We start from the raw sequence: 19,169 nt of genomic DNA on the forward strand, positions 1-19,169 counted from the left end.
CGAAATAGGTCTTTTTTTATTATATATTTTTCAAAACACTACATATTTTAATACGCATCGACACGGCCACTGATGTGAATTAAATAAACAACAGTTAAATAATGACACGATATGATCATAACGTCCGTCGTCAGGCCTGCGTTACGACAACTTAATTTGTGTTGCCATGCCGTAAACCACTTTTGTCCGACCTGCCAGTGAAGAGAGACAGAAGGCCTTAAAGCTTATAAATTTATAGACGATGAAAGCAGGGTTGTCGAAACGCACTTTCATTTTATAGACAGTATTATAGTCTTTCTCACGATGATCATAGAGAATGTTGAAGCCTTGAAGTCGTGGCTGGCAAAACTCTTGGAGCCAATGTGAGTGTTGAATTGAAATGACATTTAGCTTGCACGCTACGTAGCTACGTTAGCTTGCTAGCCAGAGGGTTAGCCAGCCATCAATGGGGGGCTTGCTAGAATCTAATGGCAAATTCTTGCACGAGTTAGCAAACCGCCGTTGCCGCTAGCTGGATTTTCACAGCAAACAGAGACTGCAGGACTTCGCATTATCTAAAGCCAAATAAATACATACTGTGCACGATGTAGAGCGTTTGTCGCACTTGTATTTTATATTAGTTGAGCACTTAAGTTAGCCCGCGATAATCTGACTTTATCACAGCTCTGTAGCAAGCTATCAAGCTGCAACAGATAACTTGTATGCTGCTACCTGAGATTCAAATAAGTGTTGACTACATCCAGCGTTACGTTACTGAGAAATACATATGTTTATTAATGAATAATAAGTGTTTACTTTTCGAGTTACCATAGTTACACGCACTCTTACTCTTTCTCCTTGTCTTTCAAATGTAAAATTACATCGTATTGATAAGAGGACTCACTTGTTGCCAAAGAAAGCACTCTGATGGATTTTATGTACATTAAACGTTTTATGTTATATTCATTTAACTGAGCGATTGACGAGGAGTCGATGCAAAGAGGAGTTACTGCTGGATGGTGTTGTGCACAGTTGCATGCATGATGTGGGAACAGTTGCCTACTGTCTCGCATACTAAGCCAGGCTTTCAAAGCTGCTGCACTTTGTCAACTTTACAAAAATAATTCTCACTGACATTACTTTCAGGCGCATTAATCTCCGACCCTATTGGTTCTTAAAGGTCAAATAGAAGTGAAGGTAGTAGAGTTTGAGTTTTTTTCCAATACACGAGCCAGTTAGTTATCCAGTTAGTTATATATTAGCTTGGAGCTGTAAAGATTGCTTTCTTGTCTGGAGCTTTGTGTGTTTGCCCCAACACGACTTCTAGCATGATCTGTTTGCATGTAAAGATTTTGTACAGTAGAATTATGAGGGGTCATTTGGTTTGAAAGTTTGGATGCTATTTTCTGGAGTTTTGCAGCAGTGCTTTGCCCTGCTTGTTTTTAGGTTTGGTTTGAAATGCATGCATGGACAGTTGGGCGTCGCACATCTTGCTGACATACAGTATAATGCAGTTGGACTTATTATGACTTTGAATTCAGTTTTCTGCCTTCCCCCTTTTGTCACTTCTGTGTCATAATTTGGTAAAAGCTGCATTGTTTTCCTCTTTTGCATATTACTGGTCAAGTAAAAATCTGGATAGCTGAAATTGAAAATGCGTATATTTTAACCCACAGATGTGATGCTGACCCCTCTGCATTAGCCAACTATGTGGTGGCTCTTGTGAAGAAGGACAAACCAGAGAAAGAGCTCAAGGCACTTTGTGCTGATCAGCTTGATGTCTTCCTACAAAAAGGTATGAATGCCACACAACGCTTCTTTAAGAGAGTGAATGCAACACACTGTTTTTATATTGACACTAGAGGGTGTTAAATAATTTGAAAGTAATTTTATTCCCCCCTCTTAATGTCTACAGCTTGTATGACATGAAGCATCAACATGCTTATCTTGAGTTGTGTTGTGCTCTCTTTTCTTGACTCGATGAAAGGATTTAATGGTTTCACTTTTCTTTTGATAGTCTGTACAATCACAGTCACGGAATTTGATTGGGTTGGTGATGGTTACACGTCTCAGCGATCACTTTATCAGATAATGAGAATTAGGGTTTAAAACTTTAGTTAAGTTCTGTGCCTTTGCAGCAACATCTTAGGTTTTGTTCCAGAACATCTACCGATTGAAGTTAAAAGTCTTCCCGTACGAAATCACAACACAGGGCTCAACTATTGTAGCCCTTAGTTTTGTAATAACACTTAAAGATTGCATTCAAATAATTGGTTCAAATTCTCACTTTGAATGTGCTGTCTTTTTTTAATAGCATTTCCTCTTACTGTGTGAAATTTTTATCAAGCCACTTTTTCTTGTTAAATCTGTGTACTGTTTCTGTTGTTATTTATTTGGCGTTAATTAAAATTTGACTATATTTAGCGCTGCCAGAATCAGAGAAATATTTATTGTGTGTAATTCAGGAGGACAGCTTTTAAATTTCATGCCTGAGGGTGAATTTGCTCGTTCGGGGGGGATGGGCTAAACTGCACGCAATTCATGCAAAAGATTAAATCTATTAACTTGATTCATGCTGTCTATGCAGAGACAACAGGATTCGTCGATAAACTTTTTGAATGTCTGACTACCAAGAATTACCTGGGAAATCCTGCTCCTAAAGAAGTTCCTAAAGAAGAAGTCAAACCACCTGCAGTCAAATCTGATGTTGTGGAGGTAAGAAGAGTTGGTGAGAAATGTATTGGCTATAGAAAGACTTTAAAGATGAATCGCTTTCCTGTGGAAAAAAAAAAGTATTTTCACATATTAAAGCATCTTAAAGTACTTTTGAAGATAAGTAGGATTTGATAAATATCTCATTATTATAGGACTCAACATATGAATCTGCTTCTGTTTTAAAAACATAAAATAGATAAGAGTTTAGGTAAAGTAACTTTTTCTTTTTCCTCAAGGCTGAAACTCCAGAGGAGGAGAGGGACAACAGGAGGCGAAGAAGTCCTCTGAGGAACTTCAACGAGTCCAGGTATGGCTGTGGCTTCTGAGATGTGTTTAAACACAGTTAAGGCCTTAATACTCATGACATTTCCAATACTTAGGGTCTTAAATTCTTTCTGCTGATAAAAGTAAAAAATTATACAACATGTGGGTATTTTTGTATGGTTAGCCTGAAATCCCATGCGTCCTGCTTTTAGCTTAATGAAGGCCCTGGTGTCAGGTAGCCTGTCTCCTGTCTATAACACACCTATTACAAAAACAGATGGGACATTACAAGAACTGTTATAATTTAAAGTAACAGTTGAATTGTGATGTGTGCTTTGATATAATCCCACCTCAGATCCACATTTGGGTAAGCTGGTTTAAGATTCAATCCAGCTCTCTTAAGTATGTTTGTTGGATTTTAAAGGGGTATAAAGATAATAACTCAAATACATTCCCTCTAATTCCTCAACCACACAGGAGCCGCGATGACAGGAGGCGAGATGAACGCAAGCGCCGCGACTTCGATCGGCACGGGAAAAGCGGCAGCGACTCCCACCGCGAGCGAGAGCGTCACGAGCGCCGCAGAGGCAGCCCCCGCGGGAGGAGCTACAGCCGGAGCCGCAGTCGCAGCCGGAGCAGGAGTGGCAGCCGAGGAAAGAGCTGGGACAGGGAGCACAGAGGCGGCAGAGGTGAGAAGGTTCCCACACAACCAATGACAACCAGCACAGGGGAGCAGACCCAGGAGTGTAGAAGTTTCTGAGGCTCCTGTGAGCACAGTCGAACTGTGCATTAGTGATGCAGATGTGCTGCTGGAGACATCCTGAGTGTGAGGTGCACGGAGGTGCTTAGTTTTTTTGAGAGCAGACTGAAGAGAGTCCTGGATGTAGCCGTTTGTATTGTTCTCTGGTGGATTTAGTGTTGCTGGGAGTTGTTATCGTTAAGGATGTGGACAGCTTTGCGATCACATCAGTGGGGATTCAACAACACGGCCTGGAATTGGCCTAATCACCATCGAGGTTACGGTAATTTACATCTGTTTGGCATGATGAGAGAAGCAGTGGTTTTTAATTTATATTACCGCTGTGGTCCATGATTCTGCTGTACTGCTTATTCGTGCTTTGTTAACCTCTATTTCTGCTCGTCTTTCACAGACTTCAAGTCAAAGTTTGAGTTAGAAAGGAAAGATACAGACTGCTACAACTCCTCCAATACATCCGGCTCACAGCAGCAGCACCAGCCGCCTCTCCTACCCCTGCCCACACCTCTGCACCCCTTTTCCTCCTCATCGTCCGCTGGAGTCTCAGGAGCTGGAGGTGTTCCCATAGCAACACCGGCTCACCTGCCCGATAGCACTACAGACAGCTGGTCTGGCTACTACGGCACCCAGAGGCAAGATGGTGTTGGCAAGCCATTCAGCAACAAAAGTGCTTCGCTTAAACAGCGCTGCAGGGACTATGATGGTAAGAACAGGACGAATCATCTCTTCCTTGCCTTTTGTTCATGCTTTCTATCAATTCTTATTCTTCTTGGCTGAAACGTTCCTTCCAGAGCATATTGATGAGTCTTTTTCCCTGTTACATGATGTAGTCATTGATGTTTGATGCTTAAACGCTATCATTATGTTCCCACGAGGGTTATCGATTGTCTTGTTTAGTCTCATCGCTAATGACCAGTGTTTAGCACTCCCTCTCTTCTCCCCAGTGGAAGGCAGAAAAGCAAGCATGCTCAGTCCCACCTCTCCCCAGAGACACAAGAGGGTTTAAACTTACCCACTGTCCCTGAAGCACACTGCTATCTATCACAGTGCTCAAACACAGACACCAGGGACCCCATCTCTTAATGAGGCTGTGGGGTAAATGCTATATTTCTAAGCTGCTTTTGAACTTGGGCAGGCTTTCATCTTGTTTGTTTATTCTCCTTGCCCGTTTCTTTTGTTCTTATTCTCCTTTCTGTTGTATTTTTCTGAATGAATTTGACTTCCAAGAGCCCAAACCCTTTAGAAGGATTACAGAAGGTTATAAACTCTAGAGAATCTGAGGGAAAAGTACGTTGAAGATTGCTAGTGGGTGTTTGTTTGCAAATTTTTGACATCTGTTTCCCTTCCACATACAGAAAAGGGATTTTGTGTCCGTGGTGACCTTTGTCCTTTCGATCACGGCAACGACCCTCTCATCGTTGATGATGTCAATCTACCCAACATGATTCCGTTCCCTCCTCCGCCTGTTATGCCCCCCGCTGGCCTGCCTATGCCCCCAATCACTGAGCCACCTCCTCCCCTTAGGATGCCCGCGATGCCACCCTACGGCCAGCCACCACCACCAGGTGTCTTCCCCATGACTGGTGAGTAGCACCGCCACACTGGTGACAAACTGACAATTTCTAGAAATCACATATGTTGTGCCATTTGATGTGTACAGGAACATTTCCAGTGGCTAGTAAAAATATGAAAGTGACTGGTGAGTTATGATTTCTACACATCACGGCAGCTAGGTCGCATCACTAGAAAAAAAAAAAATTCCTCCATGTTTTCTATCCACGTTCTTACTGTAAAGTTTATTTTCTGATGTGCTATATATCAGCAAAATATATATTTTTTTGTTGTTTGTTTTTTGTAAAGTTGAATAATTGCATTGAACTGCCTTCGTTGTCACATCAAGGCAACCTCTGTGGCATGAAAAATGTTTTAGGCGCACAAACCAAAGAGTCATACCTGTGATACACCTGAGACATTAGCTTGGGCTTTTGTCTCCCTCAGGACCCCCACTGATAGCAACCAGTGGGATTGATACCCCCAACCACCAAACGGCAATCACGTCTTCTCCTCCTATTGGACCGCCTGGCGTGGGGCTGCCACCTACTCTTCCTCCTCCTCCTCTTCCACCTCCTCCCTCCTCGTCCTCATCTGTGTCTCTTCGTCCCCAATATGTCCAGTCTGAATGTAAGCAGTGATGCTTTTCCTATTCAGATTGGGAAAATGTTATATTTATTTCCTGCTCTATTTCCATCTCTGCTGTTTTCTTTTGTGTTTAACTATAGTAGATATGACTTAATAGAGTGAATGTTGAAATGATTAAGGTAGTAAGTGTTAAGTTGCTTTTTGTTGACTTTTTGAGTACCCTATGTTTCTGTTTTCTCTCATCATAAGTTGGTTGTATGTGACATTGCAGTGGATGCGCTCACGTTTCTTCAGGCTGCAGTAACAGCTGTTGACCAGAGGGTAGCACTGTTCAATAACCAAAGAGACAAAATAGCTGAGAACAATTTACATTAACTCTGCTACATCATATTGTGTTGAGTGCTTTTCCCTTAATCCTGCTGATGAATAATTCAAGTTAAACAAAAAAGGCGTAGTTTAATGGGTCTATTTTTAGTTAATTACAAACTCAGGGTTTGACCTTAATTCAACTTAGACATCTAAAATCACAATCACATAGGAAATTCTATTTTGTTAAACGTCGCCTTTATTTTACAGTAAGCTGTGGCTAACCATAATAATAATCACCTTATGATGTTTAAATCTTATTTATTAATTTACAGTTTTTTTCTTTGTATTATTTAATTTATTTTCTGAATTTGTATATATTTTCTCCTCTAATAATAATAGACTCTCACAGGTTGCTGTCACTCCATAGTACACATTGAAACCCGTCACATTTTTTGCATTGTTGTTGTGTGCTACATAAGTCACTTTAAGCATTTATTTATGCAGGACTGTTTGATGTCATTGTACTATTTTTTTTCACATATTCACATATTTCATGACTTAAAATGTTTTATATTCATTCTAAGCCTTAGTATTTTTGTGTTTTATCTGTGTGTTCATTTCTATACATTAGATAACTACGATCCAGAGGGCTATAACCCAGAATCGCCAGGCCTGACTGCAGCAGGTCGTAACCCTTACCGTCAGTTCATTCCCCGGGTGCAGACCCAGCGCCCCAACCTTATCGGCCTCACTTCCAGCGAAGGACAAGGCTCCAGAGGTAGCAAACATTGACTTTCTTCTTCCCCAAACTAGTCCTGGGCACTGATGGAATGATGGGATTTTATTGGAAAAGTGTGACTGCTTCTGTAATTAAAAAGAAAAGATGAGGATAATTGAATGGTAAATTAATTAGGAGCGGGATCCAAACATGAAAACATTCTGTGTGACGGGGACAAAATGCAGACGCTTCTATTGTTTATTATTGTTTCTTTTTGTTCTCGTCTGTGTTTGTCTTCTAGCTGCCAACATAGTGATCCAAACAGAGCCTGCCACTGCAGCAAGCACTCCTGGAAGTAACGTGTCCCGTTTCAACACGGAGCAGGACAGCAGGAAGAGAACCATGGGACCCAGTACAGCTGAGGGACCAGCGGCCAAAAAAACCTGGATGGAGAAGTAAGGATTTTAAAGACACATTTTACAAGTTTCACTCCAAAATAAGATGTTTTTAAGGCAATTTTGAAGTCTTGTCACATAGATAAAACTAAATCTGTACTATCGCAACAAAAGAAGTTCTTGTTTCATTAAGAAATTTGAAGAAACAAACTGGCCAGTGGTAATTTGATCAAACAAATCGCTGCCTCCTCATTTCCGGACACTGCAATGGGAGCCTTGTTTCAAGCCAAGCTGACTCATAGGTCAGGAGACTATCTTTTGTGTCCATTGTGGGAAGCAGGTGCAGACTCATCTCATGACCAGGATGCTTCCATTGCAAAGGCTCTACTTGTAATCCAACTTGAGTGTCAACCAGGTTGACACATGCTCCTCTTTTTCAAGTATAACTGAGCATGTGGCTTTCAGGAACTTAAGTCTAAAAGCGGAAACTCGAACCTGAGGTTGTCAGTCTGGGTTTTAATTCACTGCCTATCATTGTTAGTGATCTTGCCCAATTTAAATGTTGATGAGCTTTTCTTCTTTTTCCATGAATTTCTCTGTAAAACAAATTCTTTGCACAAACTTCAGATGTTAATATCAGTCTTTTTTACGTTGTAGGCCGGGCTTTAACAACCAACATAAGAACACTTTTCCCAAGAGGTATCACTACGTGAACACCAAGCTGGAGGTGCGCAAGATCCCACGTGAGCTCAACAACATCACCAAGCTCAACGAGCACTTCAGCAAGTTTGGAACCATCGTCAATATCCAGGTACATTTTACTATTTACTGCGTTGCACGAAACAAACCTGCAAAGTTCTGTTGTTTTTGTTGAAGTTTAGATTAGTAATGGTAGAATTGTTGGAAATAATTGAAGCAAAGGTCTGCAAAAATACATTTTTCAAGACACATTATAGGCATACAACGAAACAGGACGTCACATTTACTAAATAAGGCCCACATACACCTTCAGACTGTCAACAAAACTTGGAAAATGACTATTAAAAAGTTTGTAAATTAATATATTGAGTTTGGGACAAATGTGAATAGCTCAATCTTCACCTACGAGTTCATGAAGTTCAGCTTTGCAGAAGAATTTGTCTCATCTTTTTACACATCCCTAATCTGCACGCTCTTCTCTCAATCCAGGTGGTGTTTGGCGGAGACCCAGAGGCGGCATTGATCCAGTACACAAAGAATGAAGAGGCCAGACGGGCCATATCCAGCATCGAGGCGGTCCTCAACAACCGCTTCATCCGCGTGTACTGGCACCGCGAGCCCGGCACCAACACCACAGCGCTTCAGCAGCAGGAGCAGAGCTCAGGGAGCCAGGTGGCTGGGGTAGCGCCCAACCAGGGGCCGCAGCACAGCAACATGCATAAGGTCACTATAAAGCGCTACAACACACAGAGCTCGTAGTTTTGCCACCCTTATGCAGCCCTTTCATAAGATTGACTTTTTTCTTTTCTTTTAAAAAAAATCTGCAGGCGATCAAGCAGCACAATCCAGCAGCCTATGTGTTGAACAAGACTGTACCCAAGCATCGCCTGCCAACAGCGCCTGGGGTCGCAGCCACAACCAAGCCGGACAGCCTGAACCCAAACACAGACGCTGTCACTGTACGTTCTAGTCTCTATGCATGTGTGTGTCTGTCTGGAGATGCCAGCCCTGGGTCAGGCTTTACTTGAGCTCAGTGGTACTTGAAGCAGGATTCTAATGTCAGCATGCTAAAGTGCTCACAACGACTGCTGGCATGCTGATGTTTTAGCAGATATAATGTTAACCGTGTTAACCATCTTAGTCTAATGTATTATCGTGCTCAGTTTAATATTATCAGGACTGTCAGTCAGTGCATCCAGTCTAAAGGCTCTCAAAATGATGGAGAGATCTGTCTGTGACAGAAGCTGCTGCACTTGTCAAAGCAGAACTGTGTAGGTGGAGTATTCATGACACGCTGATATCGGGATCAACACACCCAGCCGGTGTGTGCTCTTGCAAACAGGAGAACTCTGTTACCGCCATGAGTTCAGAGACCTCAGGGAGACAAAAGGATTGCAGCCCAGCCAGCCTCACACAGCTTAAGAGGATTTAAGAAAAGCAGCAGTGCAGAAGAATAAATAATCATTTGTTGGCACTTAACAATGCATTGCTGCGCGTGTCTCCTGCAGCTGTACACAGGCTCGTTCCGATGACCTAAATGTGTCTCTCGCTCTCTCTCTTTGGCACTAAGGTGGCGCCTGCACTGACAAACACCCAGAAGGGCCCCTACGCTTCCACAGCCCTCAAGTCATCCTCAAAGAGCCTTGGGAAAACGGGAAAAGCACTAGAAGCACAGGAAGTCCTCAAGAAGAAACAGGCATGGGGCTTTATTTTTTAATACATATTTTGACTGGTACAAAAATAGCAGAGTTAGAATTAGTCATTTGTTTCTCTCAGGGGTCAGCAGTGAGAAGCAGGCCACCACTGAGAAATTAAAGGTCCACCAACAGCGAATTGTGTGTTTTCCACCTCTCTGAATGTAATTTAAATGTCCTTTTTTTTTTAATTTAGGAAGCATTGAAACTCCAGCAGGACATGAGAAAGAAGAAGCAGGAAATGTTGAAGACACAGATTGAGTGTCAAAAGGTAAGACTGGCCTAAAAAAAAACATTTCTTTCTGTTCATCTCTGCAACTACTGCTGATCTTCTCCTCATCTTTTTTTTTCCTGTGCTCTGTTTAAGCCTAGCTCTTGCTTTCTACTTAACCTCCACCACACCTTCTGCTCTCTCAATGCTTGTCATCCTCCTTCTTCCAGGCCTTGATAAACCGCCTGGAGAAGAACCGAGGGATGAAACCCGAGGAGAGGGCAAACATCATGAAGACCCTGAAGGAGCTTACAGACAAAATTGCACAGCTGCAGAATGAAATGAACCCAGCCTCACTGGTCTCTAGTGCCAAGCCCAACCACAACCAGTCAAAGACTAAGACTGATGTAAGTTTAGGTCCTTTCAGACGGTGTACATCATCTTTGACACAAGGACAGTCGGGTGTGAGTTCTGTCCTGGCACTGTAGATCTATTTTGAAACTGTTCACTAAGAACAGAAAAGAAATGAAAAACTGACAGAGTTTTCTTATTTTACATGATGTGTGACCAGGCCCAGAAGGAATTGCTGGATGCTGAGCTGGACTTTCACAAGAAGATGAGCTCTGGAGAGGATACAACAGACCTAAAGAGAAAACTGGGACAGTTACAGGTGGAGGTAATATATACATACACACACACACACAAACGCACAGTACGCAACCATGGGCCAACTGAAAAATAGCTAACATTGCCACAAACGGATCTACAATGACACACACAAAGAGATAGAGAGTGACAGTATCTTTCATCATCAGCACTTTTCTTGAGGGCTGAATTTGAGGATGTAATACCAAGAAATGCCTGAGAGGAAGTGTGCAAACAAGATAATAGTTTCATATATCTCTACTCTGCTTGATGATAGATAAGCAGAAAAGAGAAAGCAACATGCACATCCAAATATTGCTGCAGCTGACAATTATTTTATTGTCGATTAATCAATTTGTCTAATTTGTAATCTGTTGTTAGGTCTGTAAAATGCAAATGCATGTCTATCAGTGTTTCCCAAAGCTCAAGAGGGCATCCTCAAACCAGAAAAAAAATCATATGTAAGAAGATTGCATCAGAGAATGACAGTTTTTCATTAAATACCAAACCATATTATTTGATTATCAAATTATTTGTCAATTATTTATATAGTTGATGACGATGCACAGGGAGGATCCAAATAGTATTTTGCACAAAATGTGAAAGTCCAACAATTAAAAAAGATAAAAGCCACATTTTGATCTGCAGACCGGAATAACAAATAAATCCTTATGTTTTCATCAGTTTTGTTATTGTAATATTTGATGATTTGATATTTGATGTAAGAGATGATGGAAGTAAATGGTTAAAACTGCTGTGTGACTGTTATGGTATTTAATGCATAAACTGTGGTCATAATGGTAATCATAATGAGACTATGAGCTGCTACTATTCACAGCTGATCAGTGTCATCATGACAGCTGTTACATTTGAGGTTTGAACTGCTGATAAACAAAAGTCTGTGATTGTTTTTCTTTTTCTAAATTACTACAAAATAAAGTGTCAATAGCAACAGTCATAGGCTGCAACTGTGATTTGAAGTAATACTAAAACTGAGAAAATTTCACAGCTGCATTAAAACTGTAAGAGGGGATAGAAATCATGCTTTCAGGGATATCTCATTAAATATGACAATTTTAGAGTTAAATTATGCAGCTATTAACATATGATTGGTATGTGAGTAACAAATGGGCATAAAGGGGCAGAGTGAAAATTATAACAGGAAACATGCAAGACAATACGCAATCACGTAGCTTCTCTTTGTCTGAATTCAAGTTTAAGGTTTTGTTTCAGTGCAGGTGGGAAAAATCTGCAGGTATCTTGTTTTTCACATTAATGATAGACGTCAAGATTTTGGTATTTGGAAATATGGTTTGACTTACTTCAAAAATGGATGTTAATCGGCATATACTCTTATTGATGCCACAACAATCGAGGTCATAATTGTTTCTTACATTTCATGTCATTGATCTGAGAGTCTGTTTGCTGAGGCTGTTCATCAAAAAATTACATTTTTTTGTCCATGAAAAGAAAATAATGGCTCTAAGCTGCATTCAAGGCGGCAAGACGTCAACCGTGCCACAAGATCAGCACAATAAGGACATAGATTTTTGTCAGCAACACCATGCCTCGCATGCATTTTTTTCTCCTCTACCCCTGCGGGTCCTAAATTAGCTGGTTTTTAAAAATGCATAGCCCCCCTCCTCCATCCATCCAAACCCAACCCTCCTTCTGCACATTAAACTGAAGCCACTTAAGCAAGCCCAGAGGAGCAGCTGCTAACGAAGCCACATCAGACCCCGGTCCTACACTGATGGAGCTGCGTCTCATTAAAGTTTGAGCCGATGGCCCTTGTAAGAAAATCGCGGGATGACAATTAGAGGAAGAAGTGAGAGAGTGGTTGTGAGGTTGTGGAGTGGTTAGGAAGCGGGGAGATGTCACTTTAAAAATGGAGGAGTGACAACTAATGGTAAAGGGCGAAGAGTGACAGAGGAGGAGGTCAGAATCAAGTGTAGAGAAGGTGCAAGCTCTGAGCTCTTTTTTTTTTGATAAATTTAAACTCTGTAGCTCCCTGGCCTGTTTGTTTTAACGCTGAAAAGCACAATAGCATCATGTCTGGTTGTATTATAAAAGCAGCTGCCAGTCGCTTGTTTTCTTACAATAAACTTCCTGAACTCTTCTGTTTTAGGCAACTCGACTGGGTCTGATCCGGTCCCCTGCGGGTCGAGGTCGGGGCAGAGGGAAGATGGCGCTGGAGCCCGGTGCGATGCATGTTGGCCGCGGAAGAGGCCGAAGCCGGGAGATGATGGCTAGAGGCGGGACGGTGAACCGCATGGTGGTCGACCACAGACCCAGAGCCCTGGCTATTTTGGGGGTCACGCAGGAAGAAAAGGAAGAGCTAATGCCGCACTTTGTGGTGAGGACTGTGTTTCCCTTTTTTTAAAACTGACAACTGTTAGAGAGAATTAATTGATTGTTGAACATTTACACAGAAATTCATACTCTTTTGTAATCATAGAAATTTGGTGAGATCGAGGATGTCCGTGACCAAGACGCCAACAGTGTCGTCATGACCTTTAAGACGCGAAGCGAAGCAGAGAATGTAAGTCACATGACACTAATCCATCTGTTCCTTTTTCTTGCTCTCTTTCTCTCTGCTTTCCTCCCTCTTATCACCTACAATTAAATACAAAAATCATCGTAACATGCAACTATTTTGTTGTTGTTATACTATTTTGTTTTGTAGGCAGCTAACCAGGGAGCTAAGTTTAAAGGTCGAGTGCTGCAGATTTCCTGGTACAAGCCCAAGACGCCCTCCGTTACAACAGAGCCAGAGGAGGAAGAGGCTAAAGATGAGGACAGCACGGTACGACGCACAAACACAGACACTTAGTTTGCAACACGGCTTCATGTGTTATCATTAGTAACATAAAGCCAACCAGGAACTAGTAAAGCAAGTCCATGGACAGTATAACTAAAATCCCAAGCAAGGAAACTTTTGGAAGTTTTAGTTATATTCACAGATTTTTACTTGTACATTTCTTCCCAGTCCTTCTAAATTTTTCACTGCTGCTCCCAATGGAAAATCAGGGCAAGCCTCTCAGTACTAAGAGCATCTTAGCCCTTTGAGTAAAACTGCATTACTGTCAGGTGAAATCCTCATACTATATTTTTATGTTTTTGGTTGGGTTTTTGAGGTCACAGACTTCCTTGTGTGCGAGGAAGTTATGTGACCTGAAGGGACGACTTTTTCTGACAGAGACCAAAATAGTTCACCGGAGAACACGTTGATTAATAGCATTCCCAGGCCAGTATCTTAGATATCACAGAGATACGGATGCATTACTTAGGCATTGTTCAGACTATCAGCCCGATCCGATTTTTTTTCGCATATCTAGATTGCATCCAGGCATTGATTTTAGAATGCCGCACAAATCAGATTTCAAAGAGTCTCAAATCAAAGCGCTAAGCAAAATCCATGATGCTACTAGCAGATCACTATGGAGGACAACATGTCTGTCTGGTTTGTCCGGTGCAGCGGAGGAGTTCATGCGTGCGACTTGACGGCACAGTCATTTGGAGGGAGACATTATGGACCTGCATTCGTCATGCTTCCACGTTGAAAAGCGTAGCTACATAATTACTCACACCCATGTTGTTACCTACACAACCCACGCAGATAATTTGGTGATGTTTGGACACTCAAATGTGGTCTGGTCAGTTGCAAATAACAATGTGAACAGCCTGTCTTAAATTTCTAATTAGAGAAATGGATCTGATTTCACTGCAGTCTGAATGTAGCCCTGGACAGTTTAGCAAAACCAGCAAGAAATGTAGTTCATGTGGGAATTTTTCACTTAAATTCTCTACCTGCAGACATGCTCCTCATATAGGACGGATGGAACAAAACCTTCCTCTTGTTGCGCAATTCATGGAAGTTGAAATTGATCTTTGTTCAAATTTTGTAAACACCGTGTGATGTAGCATTGACACGATGATGCAGATGAGTAGTAAAACAAATATGTGACGTAAAGGACCATCACATTATTTCATCAGGTTTTGTTTGTTCAAAGCTTAATATATTTGGGTTTTTTTCCCATACAAACAGAAGGAAGCTAGCTCTTATTTGCCCGGTGAGGAAGAAGAAGAGGAGGAGGAAGAAGATGACGATGAAGATGATGAATATGAGAGCCGTTCTTGGAGACGATGAAGGCATTGTGATTCGCCATGATCTGCTCTCCAGCAGAATCAGTCGTTACTTTTTCCCATGTGCAGATAAAATCACCACAACTCCGTTTTTTCCTTTCCAGTATTTTCAAACTAAGTAATTTTAGACTCTAATCAAAGTAAAAAAAAAAAAAAACGCATTTACTTTACTGTACATCGCAAGGAGTTTAGAGGGCAGACAGTTTTTGTATCCCTCGACTGAACATTATTTAAAACATCTCACTTTTGCTGAGAAAGATAAATGTTAAGTTGTTCTTATAGATAGAAAAACCTATGTAAGTTTCAGTGTGCATACCAGATGATTAATATCAGTAATGCACAACATTTGTGTCTACTGTGAATAGGTATTTTTATACATACTGTATTTAAGCTCTTTTCTCACCAGTTTTTGAAAAATCTTGTCCTCAGTTCAGAGACAGCCATTCCTTCACCTATAGAACGTTTTCTCTGTTGCTACCAGAGAGATATTTATTTATTTTTCCACTGCATAAATGCACTGTGCCGTACCTATATTGGCATAGTATGGTATGGTTTTCCATTTCACTTTGCTCACTTTGTTTTGGTATGGGTAAGCCCAAAAATGTTAGAGGATCCAAATATTTTTGACGGTGACTCACTGTGCTGGCATAAATACATGCTGGTTTGCACGTTGTATTCTATATAAACAGAGCCGCCCCTGCCCAGCACCCAAAGGTGCTGATAGTGTACCATAACCATATTAGAGCCAGTGCAGGTACAGAAGGATACTGGTGCAATAGAAAAATCTTAACTATGTTTACAAATTGCCGTGTCCATGCACGTCAGATACACTCTTGTAGTAAATATTAAATTTTCCCCGCTTGTGTTTTGTCGCTCACTAAATGTCTGGTGCCACTCTGTGTAAATATTAACACCCAACATGGTGTTCTACATTTTCAAAGAGTGTGTAACATTTTTCACTTGTTTTCTGTGTCCTGGTCATCCAAAGGGCCTGCCAGGACACGGATCAGATCGCCCATTTAAAAAAAATGTGAGATCCATAGACAGGTGTTTGAATGTAATACTGAACAGTTGATTTTAATATATATATATATAATTTCTTTGCCTTACACAATCAGCACATGGCTGAATTTTTACAAGATTTGTGATTTACTTTTGTAAATTTTGTAAATGCTTGAAAGAGAAATTACTGTTGTACTTTTTTGTTTTGTTTCTTTTTCTGTCATTTTAAACAAATGACAAGGTTGAGTCAGGTAGAAAAGGTCAAGCAAGAGTGCTTAGCGTCTCTGCTTATTCGCACGAATTTTTCATTTGTGTTAAACCAGTCAGATGGTATTTCACTAAATTTGTCATCTAAGTAGCACATTTCTTTAAAAAAAAAAAAACTTTCTAAGCTGTGGAAAAAAAATACTTAGTCAAAAGGCAGTGGGAGTCATGCATCTCACAATATTATTTGTGCAGCTTTGCCTGCATCAGAATATTGTCAGAGTGCTCTAACCCCACTCCACAATTGCAACCACAATGTGCACCTTTAACGACGTTTTATTTTGCATTTTTGCCTTCTTTGCAAATACTGTACTTTAGAGTCCTCAGGGTGGGAGGAATAAAATTCATTAAGTTCATATTGAAATGTGCTCAATGAAAGACAATACATGTTTGGCAGTTTAGAAAGTTTTTACTTTTGTTGCTTCCCTGAAACGAATAACTATGTTTACATGCAGACTAATGTGTTGTTTGACGTATGCTTATCATAACTCAACTAAACTGATCATATCCAATAACACAACCAGTCACATTAAAGCACCAAAAATGAGGAGATATATTAACTTATTAGTTAACTGTAGTAGTCTCACAACTTCACACAAATGTGCAGGGAGAGATGCGCACGTAAATACAGGCAGATTTCTCCCTGCATAGGAATACAGGCGGTAAAATAATTTTTAACAGAAGTTGTCTCCTTTGTTCCTTAACATTACCTAGCACCACATGGAAATGGGTGCAGAACTGTGGGAAAGACATTGCCCTACATGATTTCCTCCCACCTACAATGTCGGTAGCGCTCTTGTTTGGATTGCATATCTCACTGTTGACTGATGATTCAGAGGCCTTCTGCCAGTGACCTCATTATCCCATTAAAACCTCTGTGGTGATCCAAATTAGGTCCAGGTGTGCGATAGAGAGCTGACGCTTCTCTTAGCACTTAATACTTTAATATGATTTTTGGTCATGTGATATTTTTTATCATGGGGTCACTGGCAGTTCTATAGGACACACCTATACTGGCAGGGTTATTGCTTGTGTAAGCAAAGATTCAGAGAAGGTCTCCCACTTTTTGTACTATCTTCTGTATGCTACTATCACAATGGTGTAAAAAAAAATGTAAAATGTTTATTGGATAATAGTTTTGGATTTGTTACTGTTTATATTTGCAGGATGTGGATGTATTTTCTTCATGTATTTTGTTTGTAAAAAATGGATTTCTAATTTACCAGCATGTTTGCTTTTGCCAATAAAGATGGAGGAATGGGTGCTTGAAAGATGATCAAAAAAAGAAGAAAAGAAAAAAAAAACTATTTGAATTGGATCTGGAAAAAGAAAAGAACATTTTTGAGACAAAAGAAGAAAATTGACCAAAAAAAAGAAGAAGTAAATATTGGCAGGGGAAAAAAAATGCAAGCAAAAGCATTCCAGAAAATATTACCGTAAACTCTTGTGTGGTCTCCTTCATTTTGCACGTTTTCTGATGTTATATCACATGACTAACTAGGCAGATGCCACAGAGTCTGAGACGAGGTGTCCCTATATAATACCTTCCACCTAATTTACTGTTGTCATATGACAGAACAACAGAGTGCATTTTTGAGCTTCTGCCATGGCCACTTAGCCGTGAGCAGCGAGGTGAAAATAAAACAACGTTGCGGACAATGTGAGCAAAAAAGACAAAAACAAGCTGTGCTCAGATTGTGAAATTAAAAAGTTTAAAAGTTACTTGGGTGTAAGTTAAAACCCTGGCAAGTTAACAAGTACCAACTGAGATAAAGGTACTACATCTGATTTCAAAAGGCAATCAATGGAAACCTGAACAGTGTTACTTTGATGATTCTTGATGATTTTAAGGGACTTTTGCCAGCTAATATGTATTGTGGTGATGGTCAGTGGTGCCCCTAACAGGTGGTTGGGGGGGGCGTGGCCACCCTGATACAATTGCCGCCCTACCCCCTCCATTAAATCATTGAAAACTGGAGGCCAACATTACTTAAGAGGCTGTGGCGTGCTCATTTTTTAAACTTTTGCAAAACTGGACAACCCAGGCCTTCCATAGATTCAAACCATGTCATGCTAGCTTGTTGGGAAGGAGCTCTAAATATAGGCTCAATTTTGGCGAGAGAAAAACTGGCATGGCCAATAACAAAGGGGTATCTAAAATAAGCAATAGCTTTTTATTTTGGTGTGCCACCCCAAGACTTTCATAGACCTAATCTGGCCACCCCAGGAAAGTTTTCCAGGGCCCCATTGGCCCATGATTTAATTACAATGTAGCCAACAATCAATCCAGGGCTTTTAAATATTCCCAGTAAAACATAATTACTGCTGCAGGTTTAGGCATTATAATTCTATTATGGCAACAACAAAAAAAAAAAAATCACATTTCATAGGGCAAATCTAATAGGATAGTCAACATAGTTTAAAACTTTGCATGCTGTCTATCTTACTAAAAAGAATAAACCAATTATTGCTCGCAGATGCTCCCTTTGACACATATGCCCCCAAACAAATCCCAGCACGTCACAGCACAGACTGTGACCTCTGATGCTCGGTTTAATTACAGCAGCCAACATCTACAACATATTAAAATATCCCTGAATAATGCACGAGCATTTCTTACTTTAGGAGGTCAAGTGAGAACACTACGAGTCTGTTTAGTTTAATGCAAGAGCTTCCGGCTCTCCCCGCGGGAAGGGCTTTCAAGCAGGGGCCTGAATGGTACACTTTTTGGGGCAGATCCCAGACCCGCAGTGGCCTGGTGACCAGGAGGGGACAGATCCAGCACTGATATAACTGAGACTGTGGAGGCCTATTACTGCCAATACAATTTGTTATAAGCCTATACGTATAAAAACAAAAGTTTAATAAAAATAATAATAATTTTGACAAATAAATAGTAGGATTTTTTTCTAATATTGAAATACTTGTGTGTGTATATTTATATATATATAGCGAGAGAGAGAAGGAGAGAGAGAGAGAGCGCGAGCGAGCGATAATGGCTACTATTTATGACAAACACAAGATATTTGAAATACAAAAAGTGCTTTTTAAGGTTATTAAAATTTGTAAAACAAACTCAGATTTTCAATCATAATTATTTGAGAAACCTTAAAATAAGCTGCTGAATTGTAGCTAGCTGAAGTTTGACTTAAACACTGCAGCGGGTAAATGAATGCATGCTGTGACAGTAGTTAGGGGGAGTGTACTGTATGCAGGCCAGATGTGGAGTGAG

The 19,169-nt window shown here is 40.6% G+C and overlaps 1 protein-coding gene across 2 annotated transcripts; it reads left to right on the plus strand.

Moving 5' to 3' along the window:
• Positions 1-159: 159 nt before the first annotated feature.
• On the plus strand, positions 160-17,378 carry rbm27 (RNA binding motif protein 27). 2 transcript variants are annotated; one of them, XM_042499225.2, is made up of 21 exons: positions 160-362; positions 1,656-1,774; positions 2,567-2,694; positions 2,931-3,001; positions 3,436-3,647; positions 4,110-4,418; positions 5,071-5,298; positions 5,714-5,896; positions 6,795-6,941; positions 7,183-7,336; positions 7,934-8,087; positions 8,465-8,698; positions 8,803-8,934; positions 9,546-9,671; positions 9,866-9,940; positions 10,111-10,287; positions 10,452-10,556; positions 12,654-12,881; positions 12,984-13,067; positions 13,212-13,331; positions 14,577-17,378. In XM_042499225.2, the coding sequence occupies exons 1-21, from the start codon at positions 304-306 to the stop codon at positions 14,673-14,675; spliced, it is 3,144 nt and encodes a 1,047-aa protein (XP_042355159.2). In that variant the 5' UTR covers positions 160-303; the 3' UTR covers positions 14,676-17,378. The 2 variants fall into 2 exon arrangements, with proteins under 2 accessions (XP_042355159.2, XP_042355158.2); XM_042499224.2 differs by having other exon boundaries at positions 161-362; positions 14,574-17,378.
• The last annotated feature ends 1,791 nt before the right edge of the window (positions 17,379-19,169 follow it).

This window comes from Plectropomus leopardus, chromosome 15 (genome assembly GCF_026936395.1).
Source record: "Plectropomus leopardus strain MGB_pleo_1.0 chromosome 15, ASM2693639v1, whole genome shotgun sequence".
Taxonomy (NCBI): Eukaryota; Metazoa; Chordata; class Actinopteri; order Perciformes; family Serranidae; genus Plectropomus; species Plectropomus leopardus.

Excerpts from the sequence above, each read along its gene's own strand:
- rbm27 (XM_042499224.2), top strand. The coding sequence starts at position 304 with ATGATCATAGAGAATGTTGAAGCCTTGAAGTCGTGGCTGGCAAAACTC. Across the intron at positions 9,672-9,865 it reads AAGTCCTCAAGAAGAAACAG|GAAGCATTGAAACTCCAGCA; the intron begins GCATGGGGCTTT and ends TTTTTAATTTAG. Across the intron at positions 13,332-14,573 it reads CTAAAGATGAGGACAGCACG|AAGGAAGCTAGCTCTTATTT; the intron begins GTACGACGCACA and ends CCATACAAACAG.